Source organism: Kogia breviceps, chromosome 13, assembly GCF_026419965.1.
Source record: "Kogia breviceps isolate mKogBre1 chromosome 13, mKogBre1 haplotype 1, whole genome shotgun sequence".
NCBI classification, from domain to species: domain Eukaryota; kingdom Metazoa; phylum Chordata; class Mammalia; order Artiodactyla; family Physeteridae; genus Kogia; species Kogia breviceps.
Genome location: NC_081322.1, coordinates 55,195,103 through 55,213,869, shown reverse-complemented (window position 1 = coordinate 55,213,869; position 18,767 = coordinate 55,195,103). Strand labels below are relative to the sequence as shown.

The 18,767-nt window shown below is 38.7% G+C and overlaps 1 protein-coding gene across 4 annotated transcripts in view; it reads right to left on the bottom strand.

The window, feature by feature from the left end:
• Nucleotides 1-407: 407 nt before the first annotated feature.
• Nucleotides 408-18,767, bottom strand: part of NKAIN2 (sodium/potassium transporting ATPase interacting 2) — a 982,818-nt gene continuing 964,458 nt past the window's right edge. Inside the window, exons 6-8 of one of the 4 annotated variants that reach the window (XR_010836028.1) lie at nt 7,285-7,366; nt 6,551-6,639; nt 419-2,893 (exon numbers count right to left, since the gene is read on the bottom strand). Coding sequence is in view for 2 of the 4 variants with exons in the window: in XM_067010699.1 (XP_066866800.1) it covers nt 2,884-2,893; nt 7,285-7,366 (92 nt within the window). In the remaining 2 variants the exon portion in view is untranslated. Of the gene's footprint in view, nt 2,894-6,550; nt 6,640-7,284; nt 7,367-18,767 lie in introns of all 4 variants that reach the window. The other 3 variants (XR_010836027.1, XM_067010699.1, XM_067010697.1) reach the window with 3 other exon arrangements.

Here is an 18,767-nt window from a genome sequence, read left to right as displayed (position 1 = left end):
CATCAAGGGGGCAATAAGTGAGTATTTTTAATTATTCTATGTTAAATAATTTGACTTAAAAAAATGAAAAACCCTACTTATGTTAACCAAAGTTTTTTTTAATATAGTGCCATATAATCCAGCTATTAGCTGGATGCTAACTTTAAATTCCAGATAGAGGAGGGAAAAAAGTTCTCCAAATGACAGCAAGTCTATTCCAGGCAGTCTTGTAAAAGAACCCTTAGAGATAATGAAAGTATATGTTACCTATGACTGAGCTAAAATGGTGCCAAGGCGTGGCAATTCCTTTTTACTGCTGACACATCCCTGTATGGTATAGAACATCAGCATTGCCTCCACGTCAATGGAATAGGGTGTCCCTGTCAATGACATAATCGAATACACTTTGAGAAGGAACAAGGGCTTTCAGGGATGGCTCAGAAACTTGATTGTTTTTCCATTTATTTTTAAAATGCAAATTACACTAGTAAGTCAAAAAAATCACTCTGTTAAAAATACATTCAGAATTAACAAATGCAAAAAAAAAAAAAAAAGACACAGGATTGTAACTCTTGCCTTCTGAATATTAGGTTTATAACAAAAGCTCAGCCTAGAAAAATAGCATTCTTCACCGGATTTTGAGGAGGATACAGCTGTACAACTTAGATGTTTTTCCAGATAGAATCACACTACTGTGCTCCCTGTCCACTGATTCCTTTTTAGTAGTCAACAACTGTTTTTAAAAATTTTGGTGGTGATGATAGTGATTAGATGGTAACTTGGCTGCAACTTAAAGCAGGAATATGAGGGTTCAGTCTCTGTGCATTTAAATCTCTATCCATATACATGTCTTACAAGGTGGAATCTCATCACAGCATGAATGTACGGTGAAACCTCATTTTTAATAGTCACATTAATACTCACATTAGAATAATTTCTGGCATGTATAGTATTTATATTTTAAGAATCAAAGGATGATACATTGGTAAGTATTTTTCTCATACATTAAACATGCATGTCACTATAAAATCATCATATGAGGTTTCACTGACATGTTTGTGATTGTATAATTTTATGCATGTATATATGGACAAACATATACAAACCACTGAGAAAATTCAAGCACAAGTGCTGGAACTTTTTTCTGTAGTTTATATTCTAATAGTAACCTTTGTTCCTTTGTTATTTTCAAATGCGTATATGTGTAGATCACAGACATCCATGCAGACACAGTAATGGGACTGGTTTATGTAGATTTGGATGGGCTAACGTTCAAAGTAGGTTAACCCAATAACTGAAACTTCTTAGAAACAAGGAGAAAAAGTTGCTCCATGCCAATTTATAACTTTTCAAGTCTGAATTTCACTGCATTTAAGGGTGGTGCATTAGTTCTAAAAAGAAAAAAATTGATTTTAGTGTCTCAGGTGGATCCAAAAAAAATGACTCATCTGAGTTCCTGACAAGCCTGAGCTAATTATGTTTTTCACTAATGAAAACCAAATAATGTTTGAATATATAGAACAAAATTTCCTAGGAATTCAGAATATTCCATAAACACATTGACCTACTATTAAGTTTCCAAAGGCATCTTGTTGCCAACTACGTCAACAGCACAGTTTTTCTGCCACAATAATACAGGAGGATTAAAATACACTCTAACACACAACAGATCCCCCAAATACCACAAAGAGATCTCAAATATTTCACCAAGGTAACTATTGCTCCCCCCACCCACCCCAAAAATAATCTCGTACGCTGAAGTTAGGAAAAAAAGTTCACCTACATAGGGGCTTCCATTTGAATTAGATATAAAAGAGTAAACATAGCTAATACATATTCAGTTGGCCTCTGTTGATAGAAATCCACAGCTGTTTCTGTGTTAGTAAAAGATATTTGTAGATACTTATAAAAGCACCTAGAGTGCAATAAATAAAATCAGTGAGTTAAGCCATTTCTGTTCTCTGCTTCCAGTAGATTAATGAGTTTAGTAGATTGATACGTTTCACTTTGTCCCACCCAACCCCCTCAAAAGACCTTATTGAAGAATTATAAAGATGACGATTATTACTTTGTTATTATTACTTGTCTTTTTTTGGCCACCATGGAGGCTCAATGGTAAAAGCACTTTGCTGACAGCTGGCAGTTTTTGTACACAGACACACTGCAGTTGCTGAGCTATGCAGTCTTGCTTCTTGACATGACACACACAGACTTGAACTCATTCGGAATTAATAGCAGTGTGATAGCCTAAAGGAAGTGACTTGGGGGTGTCTGCACTGAGATTCTCAGGCGCACAACTTAGGTGGGTTAAGGCAAGTATGTACGGTACAGCCTTTAGGGCAAACAACCTGCCATTTCAGACTTCAGTTACAGGGTCGTCATGGCATGTTTCGTTTGTTTGTTTTTTGCAATTACATTGCCTACATAGCTGTGGTGCTATCAAGACATATGGAGTGCAGAAGACAGGGCTGTCAAGCTAATGTGCCCTGGATGACTTCGCAGCTGGCAGAGGCCGACTGGCTGGGCTGCAGAGCAGTTAGTGACGGCCAGCAGAGGGCACTAGCACGTCTCCTTATGAACTTTCCAAAGGCCTGGGAGAAAGCAGCCTGCTTTCAGAAAATCCACGATGGGCGTATCCTGCATATCTGTCTGTTTCAGCTAGAAAGAGGAGGCCAAGTAGAATTGGTTGTGTGCTGGCATGTGTGTGTGTGTGTGTGTGTGCCTGTGTGTGCCGGTGTGTGTGTGTGTGTGTGTGTGGTCCCAGTTTACGTGGAGGCTTTATGTTTTGTTAGTATGTATATATATTTCAACTTAGTTGCTTCTTGCTCTTCAAAAAATGCAGGAGGCCACTGAGAAACAAGTTCTTTGAACGGTCCAGGAGCTGATATACTGAAGCCATTTGTATTATTTCGACCTGAGAGAGAGAAAAAAGATGTTTTTAATCAAGGGTGAGAGCTCAGCACCTTTTCTCACCTCTCCAAGCACAAGAGTAAACCAAAAAAAAAAAGAAAAAAAAAGAAAAAAAGAGAGATCCAAAGCCCAAATTGTGCTTTAAATAGACAATTTTCCTTTCCTCAACTTTTTCCTCAGTGCAACCTTTTGGATAGAGAGGCCATTTATGGTAATTTAAAATCCATTTTCTGGGGGCAAATGAATATGTATTGCTATACAATTAGGCTGCCAAAAAGAATGCAGTGTTTTCAAATGTGGTCCGATATAGCATGGAGTATTCTCACATTTATACTGCAGGGAGCCCAAACAGATCTCAACCTGCTTCGGCACATAGGTCAGTGGTAGTCAAAGCAGCTACTTTGTTAGAAAATCAACCTGCAGGAGTGGGAATATTTATGCGCAGCAACTTCATAGCCATTATTTGTTTCAAAGAGTTCTCCAAACTGTAAGAGAAAAATTAATAAAAATTTTCCCTTTTAGATGGATTATAGATAATCTGAAGAATTACAGGCCAAGAACATTCACCCAACTTAACTTTAAAAAAAGAGGACTGTCTATTCATTGACTATAGGAACTGAAACACAGCTGTGAATGGAGGTCAGTTAGGACAGTGTTTTCAAAGCCTTGTCCAGGCTCTGAGCCACAGAAGATTTGCTGGGTATAACGGAAACCCCACAGCTAAAACTGCGCATTGTTTTTAAGCATCTGTTTTCCTTCTAAGGAATGGCTTTTATTTCCAGTTGCTATATAATGTCATTGGGGTGCTTGAACTGGCCCATGATGTTAAGTTACTCTTATTTTATGAGACTTATTTATGGCAGGTTGACAGGAGAAGATCCACCCCAGAGGACAAAGATACAGGAGATGCTCAGGTCTCTGCCTCCCAGCAGGGGATGAAGTTTATGCTTGAATCAGTTTTGGTTTTTCATGGGATTTTAATAGGCATTGACTCTCCAGTGATTGTATTTGAGGGCTACACAGTTGAAAAAGCGCTTCATTCAACACCACATAAAATGTGAAATCAAAAAGGAATAGAGGGAACGCAGGAAAAGGGGAAGGTGCAGGCATGTATGGAACTATGGCAGCTAAGTTAGTGTGAGGAAGTAAAGATAAGTAAATTTAAAATCAGGGAATGAAATGTCAGAGCAAACTCAACAGTCCACATAAGAATTTGGAAAAAACTAAGCGGTCAGGAAAACCAGTTGATAATTGGGACTGTGTAAGTAACAAGTTGTGTGACCTTTGTTTTTCTTTACTTTCATCTGGTTTCCTCACCTGTAAAATAAAATCTTAGTGTCCTAGTACTTGAGGTCTGCTAGAGTATTCTTTGTAGAAGGCATGGTAGTAGGTTTTTTGTTTTTTGTTGTTTTTTTTTTGCGGTATGCGGGCCTCTCACTGTTGTGGCCTCTCCCGTTGCGGAGCACAGGCTCCGGACGCGCAGGCTCAGCGGCCATGGGTCACGGGCCCAGCCACTCCGCGGCATGTGGGATCTTCCCGGACCGGGGCACGAACCCGTGTCCCCTGCATCGGCAGGCGGACTCTCAACCACTGCACCACCAGGGAAGCCCAGTAGTAGTATTTTGACTGGTGATTTATTAAACATTTAACTTATTTCATGAGCAGTGAGACTTGAAAGCTCTTATATAATTTTACTAGTGTCAGGCAGTAAGGAGGAAAATAATATTTTTATTACTTTTGGTTCAGCATTTAAAGTACTTAATAAAATCAGGAGAAGTTTTGTCTTCAAGGAATTTCATTCTGGACATTAAATTTGAAGAGTCCTCTATTTAAAGACAACATTGGAATTATAAATGCCTGGTTTGAAACTATAGTCTTGATTATATATAATCAGCATTCTCATGTTATTATCAGAGCTGATCCTTACAGAGTGGTTACATCTAATTTATTATATTTTGATCATATTTATTGATCATTCATATTGACCAACACAATGTAATATTATATGATAAGAATGTTGTGTGATATTGTCAGAAGCAAGAAATTGCAGGACTTGTAGATGTTCCGGTCTACTCTTGAGCACAAACATATTGTTACATGTTACTTGGGCTGATATATGTGATATATTGTTTACAGAGGAAACCTTTTGGGAATGAAGTACAGTGTATGGTGATTTCTGAGTTGATAAAATCTTTTCATGAGTAATATTGGTTAACATAAGCATTGTTACTACATCTAATAAATTATGTTTATTAAACAGGTAGTATGTGACATGTCCTATGTTGTACATGCTCTGCAAGCATTGTTTTATGTAAATTCAGAACAACTATATGAAGTGCTTATGCTGTTGTCTCTATTTTGCAGGTGAGGAAACTTAGGCTTGGTGAGAATAAAGTTATTCAAATAAAGTTATAGGTCCAAGGTCATAAAGAATTTTATCTCATGCAGTCTGCCTTCAGTAGCTCATCTTAACCACTACTCCTTACCACTACTCCTTACTGCTTTGACTTTATTTTTTAATAGAACACTTTACACAATGCTATGTTATAATATTGAGAAGAATGGTAAAGAATGTAAAGGATTTATCATTTTATTTTGCTTAAGCTGTCAAATCTTTCTGGGAGGATAGGAATGTTATGGTATAAATAGAAATACAACTATAGTATGGGGCAAAACAAAAAGAAATATCAAAGGAAAAAGATTAAGAAATGTTTCATAAAGGAACTATATTTTAAGATACAATTTGAAGGAGAGTGGGATTTGAAAGAGTGGAATTTGGGGGAGAAAAAACATTTGGTGTCAAGAGAACAGCATGGACAATTGGAAAAATACATGTCATATTTGCAGATGGTAAGAGTTTTAGTTTGGTTGTAAAAATAAAAAATGGATAAGGGGAGATATCAGACTATGTGTGCCCTCAGTAGATGATAAGCTTCAGGAAGCAGAGGCCAGTTCTTATTTATCATTACATTTTCCTGGGGTCTCCCAGCATTGTCTGCTTATGGTTGAGACTATTAAAGGTTAAAGAGGAGAGAGAATATTTCAGTAGAACACTGGGGCCAGATCAGAGTAGATTTGCAAAGTCTGATAAGGAGTTTCAACTTTGTTCAGTAGGCAATAAGGAGTCATTGATAGGTTTTGGGCAGGGGCCTAACATAATCAGGGTGGTACTTTAAGAAGATTAATTTGGCAGTCACATGGAAGGTGGGATAGGAGTTCTAAAATAAGGAAGAGACTGGAAAACTTCAGTTAATGATTGCCTGAATTAGGGCAGTGGTTTTGGGAATGTAAAAGAGGGGATGTGTGATGTCCTGTTTACAGAAGGGCTGCTTTGAATGATATACAGTATTGGCTGATTTCTGAACTCGATAAAGTTTTTTTATGAGTGGTGTTACCAAATGCTTTTGGGAAACTACAAGAGACACACACACAAAATGCAGGCATGATGCATATATCATTCCCTTTGTAAAGAAAAGCTTAAAAGGGGATGTATAAGGATTACTTTAATCTCTCTGGAGGAGAAATAATCCAAAAAATGTTTTTATTATCCTACACACTAACAATATTAAAAGGTAAAATGATTCAATGGTGGAGGACAACGACGACAGACACATATCTTCAAAGAGAGAAGCTCACATTTCGAAATGAATTGGAATCTTACTTTCTATTTTGATCTTCGCTTGCAATTCAGCATATCACTTGATGCTGATATATAGAATTTGTTATCAGTTGTTATCCAAGGGAATTTGCCTAAACACAGATATAAAAATCAGGCTCTGATTGTATGTCTGCTCTCTTGAGTGCTAGAGTTAAGGGTCTGATAAGTTTCAGTGTTAATATTCTGGTTTCATTTTCACTTTCCACACCAGAAAAATGAAAGAGTATTATTATTTTTTAACACTACACATAATTAAGGTGATAACCTATCATTTATCATCCAAATGAGAACACTTTTAAGAGTAATAGGGTGTGCTGGTAATAATTATATCAGGACAACCCATGTAAACTAAGACCATACTGGGAAAACCAGGATATATGGCTTATATATAGTTACATTATAACTACCTACAATGTTATATCATTTTCAAAATATACAAATTTTGGGAATTCAAAGAAGTTGTATATTGTATTGGATTTTTAGCCATGTAGTTGATACTTATGTAAGACTACTTTTAAAAGTAACTTTAGAGATGGCTTTCCTGATAAGTTAAATTTTATTCATAATTTAAAAAAAATTATTAGAATTATCTCAGTCAGAACAATATTAATAGAAGAGAAAATACTGAAAGTAAATGACTGAAGGAAAGCTGCATGCCATCTATTTTGTGCCACAATAACATTTTCTTAATCATCTTTTAGTATCCCAGAAGAATAACTCCAAAGTAAAGTACTTACATGTACATAGGCTGTAGCTGTAAATGAGATGTCTTCTGAGGCCCCTGATAGCCATAAGAGTCAAAGCCACCTATGAAATCAACTGAAACGGACAATTGCCTTAATTAGTTAACTTTTCAGAAGAGATAAATGTTCATGATCAAGGTCTCACACAGATTACTAATATAAACCTTTTAATAATCTATTAAACCAGAACTAGCTAATTGTGGAGGAAAAAAGATAGTTCCTTCAAGGCAGTGATTTTTTTTCCCCCCTCAACTGTGAGATTCAATTATTGCTTTACAAGAATCTATTCAATTGGGAGAAGAAATTTATATACTCCTTTGAAGCAACCAAGACCTAATTGGAGCAATAAAATTCACTTGCACAATTAAAATGCTATATGTCTTCTTTGGTTAGCATGGAGATTTTCTGCAACACATTACAAACGTAAAAAATAATGATCGCTCAAGTGCATGTAACTATCAGCAATTGCGGTACTAGTAATAGTGTTATATCCTATGATTGTCAAGTACAAGGTGCTATGGTGGAGGTCATGTAAATTAGCTGAAAATGGCTGTCCCTGCCATTATGTGGTTCATAATCTCAAATAGACAATCAGAAATAAAGATGTGCAGCAAACTCTAACCAAACATTCAAATGCATACCTAGGTATTTAAGGTACAATGAGATGTAACAAGAGTTACTGTGGTAGATTATATTATCCAAAATGGCTGCAACAATATCTCCTATTCCATATCTGCCTGCAGTGTGACCTTGACACTCACCCCATCCTGAGGTTTGGGTCTCTGTCCCTTCCTCTTGAACCTGGGTAGAACTTTGTGGCCACTTTGACCAATAGAGTATGGTAGAAGTGACATTTTGTGACTTCCAAGGCTAGATCAAAAAAATGTCATGCACTTTGCTCTTTATGGATGCTCTCTTTTGGAACACAGCCATCATGCCCAAACTAGGAATCCCAAACTAGCCCACGTGGAGAGATCAATGGAGGACCCTCGGATATGATTTTGGCTGACAGGCTAGCTAAGGTCCCAGCTGATAGTCACCATCAACACCCAGACATGTGAGAAAAATTGCCTCCAGATGATTCCAGCCCCAAGCTGTTAAGTCAACCCAATCTTGGAGTCTCCCAGCTGAGGGCCCTGACATCCGGGATCAGAAACAAGCTATCCTTACTGTGCCCTGTCTGGATTCTGAACCCACAGATCCATGAGCATAATGTTGTTTTATACCACTACATTTTGGAAGGGGTAGTAACTGGGACAGTAAATACTAAGAGTGCTGGGAAAATGTTTTGGTTTTGGTTTTGGTTTTTCTTTCCCATTCCTGGATGTGGAGGTCATGTGGTGGGGCAAGTAGAGGCAAAACAACAAAAAGCTGACAAGATAGATGACAGGAAGAAGAAAGAGAGGAAACTAGAAACTGAATTAGGATGCTAGAGGATATCTTTACTTTTTCTAATATCTTTTTCTGTTGGCTTAGCTTTGACTAGTTTTTGTTCTTTTCAATATCCTAAGTGTTACAGGTAGAAATTGGAGCAAGTAACTTGAAGTCCATGATGTCTGTTTAGTGGGGAAATCGTTGTATTTTTTTAAAATAGATTTTATTTTTTAGAGCAGTTTTAGGTTCACAGCAAAATTGAGAAGAAAATACCAAGAGTTGCTATATACCCCCTCCTGCCCCCACCCCACCCAACATGTGCACAATCTCCCCTACTGTCAACACCCCAACCAGAGTGGTGCATTTGTTATGGCTGATAAACCTATACCGACATATTGTTACCACCTAAAGTCCAGAGTTTGTATTACCGTTCGCTTCTGGTGAAGTGATGTAATGACATGTATCCACAATGTTAGTATCATACAGAATAGTTTCACTGCCCTAAAAGTCCTGTGTTCTGCCTTTTTATCCCTCCCTCTCCCCTAATCTCTAGCAACCACTGATCTTTTTACTGTCTCCATAGTTTTGCCTTTTCCAGAATATCATAAAGTTGGACTACTATAGTATCTAGCCTTTTCTGATTGGCTTCTTTCACTTATTAATATGCTTTCAAGGTCCCTCCGTATCTTCTTGTGATTTAGTATCTCTTTTTATTATGAAAACCCTTTTATTGAGGCAGAATTTCTCTTCTGGTCAGAAGTGGAATAGTACAGCAGTCCACCCTTATCTGTGGGGATACAGTCCAAGACCCTTAGTGGATGCTTGAACCATGAATAGTACTGAACCCTATATATACACAATACTATTTTTTTCTCTATACTAATGGATGGGTAGCATACACAGCATGAATATGCTGGACAAAGGGATGATTTATGTTACTGGAGGGACAGAGCAGGATGGTGTGAGATTTCATCACACTACTCAGAATGGCTCACGATTTAAAACTTAGGAATTGTTTATTCCATTTAATCTTCAGACTGCAGTTGACAGCAGGTAATTGAAGCCATGGAAAGTGAAACTACAGATAAGGAGGACTAAAATGTAACGAAAACAACAGAGATCCTGATGTTAGAAGGATCAGGGTTCAAATACTGCTTTGACCACTTGCCAGCTGTGTGACCTTAGACAAATCACTTAACTTCTCTTACATAAGAATTATAATACTTAATATTGTTAGTGTGAGGATAAAATAAGGAACATAGAGCCCTGGGTGAGACATGCGGTATGGAAGAAGAAAATTAAAAGCCCTTAAAAATTCCGGATTTTCTTTATAATTCTTCTTAAACCATGCAGTTTAGGAGAAAGAAAGAAAGTGTTTTAATTTGGAACAACTATAGAACTATATCAAATATTTTATAGAAGATGAATTAAAAGAGAGCGAATCTCTTTTGTTTTCTGAATTGCCCACGTTTGCACATTAGCTAATATAAATGGTACCAGAAGAGCTGTACAATAATTGAATGGCAACTATATTTAAAGTTTGTATTTTGAGAAATTATTTTCCACGATTGGGGATTCATTGCAGATAGTGCCTACATTCCTGTTCATTTGGGTTCACTCTTTTTTTTTGCGGTACACGGGCCTCTCACTGCTGTGGCCTCTCCCGTTGCGGAGCACAGGCTCCGGACGCGCAGGCTCAGCGGCCATGGCTCACGGGCCCAGCCGCTCCGCGGCATGTGGGATCCTCCCAGACCGGGGCGCGAACCCGCGTCCCCCGCATCGGCAGGCGGACTCTTAACCACTGCGCCACCAGGGAAGGGAAGCCGTGGGTTCACTCTTATCAACATTAAGACTTAAGGACTAGTTTTCTGAGAGGCATTCAAGCATTAAATTTTCCTTGTTCTGAGGTTCCCTGTTAGTAAGATGGCCCCACCCTGGTGCTGGAGAAGAGAGTGGGCAGATGTAAACAGTAAGGTCTCCTCCACTGAAACCGAGATCAAAGTCAACCTCAGGCTTATTAGTGGTTTTATTGTTGTTTTGAAATATTTCCTTAGCTTGATTCCAGAGGTGTGAGATGGATGGCAGAAAAAAAAAAACATGGTAATTTATAAATCAGAGACTGTGCGGTGAACCAGGGGCTAACCAGAAGAAACCAAGATGAATCTTCAAGTCCACAGGATAGAATTGGGACCAAAACTGGGAAACAAAGCTTGAGCCAGGAGCAGTGTAGACCTTCTGGAGACACGAGAAAAGGCCAGAAGGGAAATGAGATGTGTCTGAGTACTGTTGCAAATGGAGGTTGAGTTGTCTGGGTCTTGCTCTTATTAGCCATCTATCTGGTGTGTGGGTTGGTAGAGCCGATTTACAACTACCCAACTGGGGAGGATAGTGCTAAAGCCTTGACAGAAGGATTGCAATTTTTCTGATCATTCTGATCATTCAGATCATCTGGGGTCATGGAAAAGGATGCAACAGCAGATGACTCAGAACCAAGATGAGAAAAGAAGAGGATCTGACTGTAACCAGGATGCATTTTTACCATCTCACTTGTGAGGGGGCATTCAAATTTAAATCAGAATCAAAGGATTTAGTTTCTGTAGTGTATGTTATATACCTGCCTGTGTTCACAGCCAAGGAATTTATGTAAGGTCAGTTTCCACATGTACTCATTCTCAGTAATTGTTTGGATGTCTTCCTAAAGACCTGAAGGAGAGGAATATGAATAAGCTGGATCCAGCTGACCACTAGAGTTAAGAGTGTGGTGGTCAGTGTAGGTAGACATGGTTCTCTGTATCTTTTACAGAATGGTGTTTCACCCATAATTTGGATCTCTTTGGGGTGCCATGTGGGTGGAGAGCATAGTAGAAGAAATTATGTTTTTCTCTCTTAAAATTGAATTACTGGGGTTAGCTTACATTTTTAGAATACCCTTAATACCACTTTGGTCTGTTTTCTGTTTCTTTTATATAATTACATTTATTTAGGCTCTAAAGAGGCTACTGAATATTGTAAAACTTTCCTAAGCAATAGGAGTCATGAAATAGCTAATAGGTACTTCTCCAAGTAATTGTGATGGCATCTAGATGTTTGGCTCATAGCTCAAATTTGTTGTCTAGGAGGATGTTGCAGCCTTTAATGGAACAAAAAGAATGAGAGGAGGGAATTGGTGTTCGGCTTCATTAGGAAATGTAGTATGTAAGTTATATGTGACACGTACAAGCAGCAAGGACCAGGAAACACTCGGGAAAAGGGAAATGTAATCGTAATTGGTGCAAGGCAGATTAGGGACTTGCTGGGATTTTAGAGATTAATTTCTTTTTCCTCATTCAGCTTTATTGTGCTTTATTGAAAACTATCTCCACCTGACATATTGTGAATCTACTTTTTTGTTGTTGATCCTATCACTATAACTTAAGCTGCATGAGATTTACTATTTAATACAGTAGCCCCAGAACCCAGAACAGTGTCTGGCTCATGGAAGCCATATTTACTGAATAAACTCTTTAGGCTTTTTTTTTTTTTTTTTTTTTTTAAGACAGTTGACTTAAGCATGGAAGATGCTGGTAAAATTTCTAAGTGAAATTTGACTGAGTGCATTTACCCTTTCCTTCATAAGGTCTTGAATGATAATAAAGAGACGACCTTTTATAGAAGATCTAGCATGTCAGTGATTGCTTGGGTTCTGTGAGATAAAAGAAATCTTTTGGATACCAATGGGAAGAAGGTCCCACTCTAGTCTCTTTGATCTAGGGGAGTAGAAGGAAAGAGGCTAGGACATGCTTTAGCATCAAAATGATTGGGCTGAGAGGGTAATCCATTGACGAATGCTGTGTTGCACCTGTTGATAACTGCTAGGGAGAACATTGCTTTCTTTCTGGCCAGTTCATAGCATCCTAAACAGAGGTACATGACTGGGTAGAAGGTGACAAAATAAAATAAAATTTGTACTTGTTTAATCTTTGCCTCATTGTAGTGATTGGCTCTTGGTCCTCTGAAAACAACTCAGGAATGTTATTTTCTTTGCAGATGTTACACAGCGTTTTCTCTTTGGCTTAGTTTTCTTATCTGCAATATGGGTGTGTTTTTGTCTACTTACCAACAGAGGCACAGAGATGCCCAATGATTTTAAATTAGTAAAGTGCCAGATCAGTTTAATAACTATGATTTAATAAAATTAATAATAGTGGGATTTCAAAATTACCAAGTAAGAGAAGAGTGCTTTTTGAATAAATATTCCTCACTCAAATATGTTCCCTGTTGTGAGCTTCCCTTTTATTTAAACCTTTTTATCATGAACACTGAGTTCAGCAAACTTAAAACTGCTTTTTTAAATACATGTTGGCAGGGAGGTATTGTAATATAATATTGTACCTTGGTTATTAATGACAAAGCCACTAGGCAACACACTCTCTTTTGGAGACAGAGCTGGAAAAGGCTATGGGGGGAAATTTTAACAGGCAGTTCACAGAAAGCTAAGACTAAATATTTGGAGGAACTCATTGAAGGACATTAAAAAAATTTGTGTGGGCCTATGAAAACAGAGTGTAAATCCATTGTCTCTGCAGGTCACTATTTCAAGGGTACTTATCTCCAGTTGCACAAAAGGAATTCAGAGCATAACCTACTGTAGCCCAAATTCAAAAGCCCCACCTTCCTCCCACACAGACTTACTTGGTGGCAGCAGCTCAGCTTCCTGTGTGAGCTTGATGTGCTCAGTCTGGACTTGTATCTCTGAGTGGACTCAGAGCTATTTTTTTTTTTTTTTTTTCTGATTAGGAAAACACAACCCTTTGTAGGGGTACTTTAGTCTGTTATTGCCTGAAAGGTCACCGAAGTGTGATGCTACAGAGAGCTTCCGGCAGGAGAAACATGCATTGAATGACATGAGACTTATTAGTTAAATCATGGCAGATGTTTCACTTCCTAACCTTGTTCAGAAAATAACATTTTCTCAGGGTCTTAGGATTCTATTTTCCATGTTTCTCTCTTAGTTGTATCAGAACCAGATCTTCAGTATTTTAAACTTGGTAACACATTTACATATACTAAAAACTGAAAGTGGCGTGCAATCACTACAATGGTATAAAAATGAAATATTTCTTTAGTTAGAGATCATTTGAGTAACCACTTTAAACTGTGGGTTCTAAAAATAAAAATGAAATATAAGTTTCCCCTTGATAAACTGTTTTGTCTTTTCACTCTTGCCTATTTTTGCTAATTCTCAGTGTGGCCAGTACCTTAGGTGAGATTTGAAGAAACACATGCTGGTTTTCTGCTGAGACCAGGATCTTGGTATTGAATCTTATTCTAATAATCTAATGCCATCACTGGCTACATCACAGGGAAAGTATAAAGTAGTATAATGATTGAGGGCTTGATAGTTGGAAGACCTGGGCTCAGGTGTGCCTTCCCTTCTGACCAGCATCATATCCACAAGCAGGTCACAATTTCTCTGAGCCTGACTTTCTTCCTTTGTGAAGTGGAGATAATAAAACAGTTCCAACTTCACAGGGTTCTATGTGTTTAATACTTAGATGCATGTATTTTATGGATGCACTACAGGTAGATTTGGGATCTCATCTCTTTTAGCAAGGGATTTATACCAAAGGAATGATTCAAATTATGCTTTAAAATATATATTTAGGTTCTTTACTGGAAGGATGAGAATTTTTCAGGCAGGGAAGTAGATGGAGATAAGGGTCAAAGAAGAGAACATTGTGTTAGAATTTACTGGAATTTTGTATGGAATGACATGAGTGTGGAAATCATCAGCAGAAGCTGAGGTAGGTTTATGGAAACCCTTAATGCCCACGTGGTTGGTTAATTGTGGTCTGGCAAGCAGTAAGAATGTGACATATGTGACATATTGTGGAAGAAAAGGGAAGATATATTTTAAAAATAAACTATGTAGACTGAGTTTCCATATTTCATATAGTTTTGGAAATCACCTTATATATTATCCAAAAGGATGGGGAGAGGCTAGGCCCGGCCTGGTTTGTAGTCTATGAGACTTCGACCCATATGTAGGGAAGAGGAACTTTACAGTGGAGTGGGCGAGAAAGAAGACACCAAGAGCTCATCTCCTGAACCAGGCAGAGGGGATGAAGCCAAGCCTTGGTGGAAGGATTGCTTTGGAGAGGAAAAGCTTAATGGTTCCTCTCAGATTTGAAGAGGGTTTCTAAAAGACAGAAAGAGAATTGCTAGTATGGAATTGTTGAGGTTCTGAGGGAAAAATGGAAGGAATTCGGTAGCTTTGATTTTCTCAGGTTTGGGTACTGGACTTAAGGAACTTGGAAAGGTTTGGAGCACGTCCTGTGGTGACTGTGGCACACTGTCCATGGGAGAGGAGTGAGAGCCTTGTTGAGCAGGAGAGAGCATCCAGCTGGGTGTAGGGACTCTCTCCAGCCATGTGCAGCAACCCAGGATTAGGAGTGGAGAAACTGCACCTGAGCCTCATCAGACAGGTAGATGGAAAATCCAAAGATGGTGGAAGAGAAAGCAAGGAAGGAAACTAAGTGTGCCTGTATGAGCATCACCACGCTTGTGGATTCAGGAGACAGATGATGAGCAGAAAGATAAACAAAGATTCCAGTGGAGGGAAGCTCCTAAATAAAGGTGAAGAAAAAAAATTCCTCCAGGAGGGAAGCAGGAGAGCAAGGAGGGAGTAAAGATAGGAGTTTATAGTCAGGCAGAGAATTTTAGAACTGGTGATTTTTAGAGAAGCCTTCTTCCTCCATAATGAGGGTGATAAAAATTAGCCTCCTTGGTGAAGGGAACTAAGGAGGTAGGTGGAGTGAGTGGTGACAAAGATGGTAAGAGCTGAGAAGGTCAAGAAATTGTAAAGCTAGAGTCAGAAAATTATGTATTCAGATATCTTTATTACTTTCAACAACTGTGGAATCGTGTGCAGAATATGATGAAGTGGCTAAGCAAACTTTATCTTAAAGGTGCCTGGCCTCACTTTGTGCCACGCCACTTGGGTGGATTAGATTTACCAGTCTCTGTTTTGTTCTCCCCTCTTAGAATGGCTTTCAATTATGTGACATGCCTTTCTGTCGAAATTGGAAAGAGCAGTTATTACAGGCTCTAGGCAAGCTAGTTAGACATGATTGGGTATGTCTTCTCAGCTGACATCCAGGATATATTTATATATATTAGAAGGCACAGCCCGTTTAAATGCAGTGGTTTTAATTAGGATGTGGGCACATCAATGCATACATATTTAGGAAAATGAAAAATAAAGCATGCATGCTAAAATCCCCCAGTAGAGAACTATTCCTCCCCTTGTAATTTTTGCTAACACAATCTTCGCACTATTTTGCAGCCTCCAGAAAGGAGGACTAAACCTAAATTACTCCTCTTTATAGAACAACAATAGCAGTTTCAGGTATGAGGATGTCCAGTGGTTACTCTAATATTTTTCCAGCTGTGTGGGAAAGGTGAAACTAGATTTGCTGTATGGGGTTCATTAAAAACACTTAAGATGATTCCTGTGTGAATTATGGTGTACATTTGGTCAATATGGGTGGAAAAAGTTACCCATTTTTAAAAAGACACCTATTTTTGTTAAATTCTGCATATCCCCCTGATTTGTCCTTTAGGTTTCGGTGGACATGTCATTTCCTCAGGGAAGAATTTCCTAGTTTCCTTAACTGGATGAGGCAGGGTATGTCCCCCTACCCCCACTTTCCTTGTCTGAACGCTCATCACGCTTTGGTGTAGTTCCTCCTGTGAACTGTGTGCTGGACTGTAAGTATCAGGAGGGCAAAGACACTGTCTGCCTCGTGCCTAGTGACTAACACACAGCCTACCACGTGCAGTGGCTACTCGGGGAACGTGTGTTGGAAGAATCTACGTCGAGTCTCACAGTGAAGTGATGTGTGACGTATACCTAGAATCGGGAGACAAGTTTTGCACGCAGTACTGCCTCTGAATGATTGACTCAGAGCAAATCAATTTCAGTGTTCCTCTCCTCAGCTGTAAAATTAGGGGATTAAAGCAGGTGATTGCTAATATTGTTCATAGCGCTATGATCTGCACAATTCCATATTTGTGGGATTGGTCTACATACTGATAATAGCAGTAAAACATTTAAAATGAACAAATCTGCAAAGGCCTAATGAATGGGAAAATTTAGTGCAAAGGAGTTGTTTCCCCTCTGGCTGTTACTACTATTATGCATTGATTTTACTAAGCAAGTTTCCAGGGAGATGAACTGCTGAATAGGGTATATTGGAACCTGAGACATGAGACATGACAATTCCCAGTTGGAAAACAGTGATGCAAATGGTGGGACCTGGGAGAGAAGCATCGGATTGACAGCTTTGGAGCCCACGGAAATACTGTGGCCCCCTTTTCAATTACTTCCAGGATGAAGGTATATGGATGAGTGACTGCGTGCATCCCTTTGCCTCTGTGCTCTTGGGAATTCCTCTAACGTCAGCTTCATTAGTTACAAAGGCAGCAATCCATATCCAGTTTTTTTGTGTGTGTCAGGATTGTTCATGTATAAACTCGCCTTTGTTGGAAAGATTTGCAATTAATCCCATAAACAAACAAACAGAAAATGCAAATCCTGCACTGCCCCAGCCAACCCTGCTGACACTGAGACCAGACTGCCATCTATTATACACAGAAATGAATTGAAATTCTCACTTTGGGCCTAACCTAATTTTCCAGTGATAATAGGCATGGATTCCCAGAAGCACCTCTTGATAGTAACATCCTCATTTCCTTTCCTGGTAAATGTTTTAAATAAGATTTTAACACCAAAGGAAATTAACCTTTAAATTAATTGTACTTTTAAAATGCCATCACTGATTTTTGTCTTCAGCCTAATTACTTTCTATTATTTAAATAAACCTCGCCTCCTGTGAGCTTTAAGTTTGTTTCTCCTTCACTCCCTGCCACACAATGCCAACCCATCCTCGTGGAGGCCTTCCTGACTCTGCTGCTGGAGCCGCCTCATTTAAATGTCACAGGATTGAGGGTTCGCTCTATGTTGCTTATTTACAAGGCCCTCTTGCAGCGCTCTGTGTAAGGCTGCTCCCCTCAGATGTTTTCATTCTGCATACCTGGTGGCCATCCTTAGAGATGCAATATTTTTAGTCCTCCTGCTGTTAAGAAGGAGATAGCTAAGCCTGGCCTTCTGTTCCTATTGGATGCCATTTCCACCACTAAAGTAAAACTGGTCTTAATGAAATTGGCAACAGCCAGCATCATTTATCAAAAGACTAACTTTGAATGTACAGTCTTCTTTCTTAGCACGGCTCAGCTTTGGAGAGCTTTTAGACTTCTGTTTCCTGGGCCAGCTCTCTGTCTTGTTCTCATTTGTCCTTTCAAGGTAGGACTAAGGGATCCCAGCAATTTTAGTTTGTGAGCATGTATATTGGTGCTAAAAGCATCCTATTTTTCTGCCACTTAGCTGCTTTCCTTCTCATGTCATTATCCATGTGGGTAGAGAGAGATGGTGAGGAAACGAGTACAGGACACCCAGTACAGGTGGACTAGGTATTAGAGAATTGGAAGAGGCAGAATAATCAAAATGGGAGATGTTTCTTTTAATCATTTCCGTAAATGTCACCACTTCTCCTTCCTTTCACATGCTGTTGCGTTCTTTTCCATTGAGGTGGATTAAAACAACTCGGATATTATTCATCTACTGGATCACATCAGTTTTCCGTACCACATACTTCCTTTATTACACCCCAGTTAAAGGCCCTCCTTTGCTAGTATGAATATAGTTACCTCAACATTGACTCTTTAGAAACCAGGTCCTGATTGTTTCGAATCAACAAAGGATAGGGAATGAATCAATTTCTTTCCCTGCTATTATTGATTTGGGAACATTAGATTTATTTAAAGATGATCATAGTGTACATGCATGTGTGTGTATGTGTGTGCATAATATGCAGTAGAGTATAATGGAGGAGACGTTAAGAGAAGAGGGAGAAAATGAGAAGTGATTGTTAAAGAAGACTCAACTTGGACCTGAATATCCAAATTTAAAAATAAAGTGCATATGGTTTCTCTTCCCTGACCATGAGAGGGAGCAACTTAACAGCAGGCTGAGAAAAAGACCAGCACTAATTTTGGGAGACAAG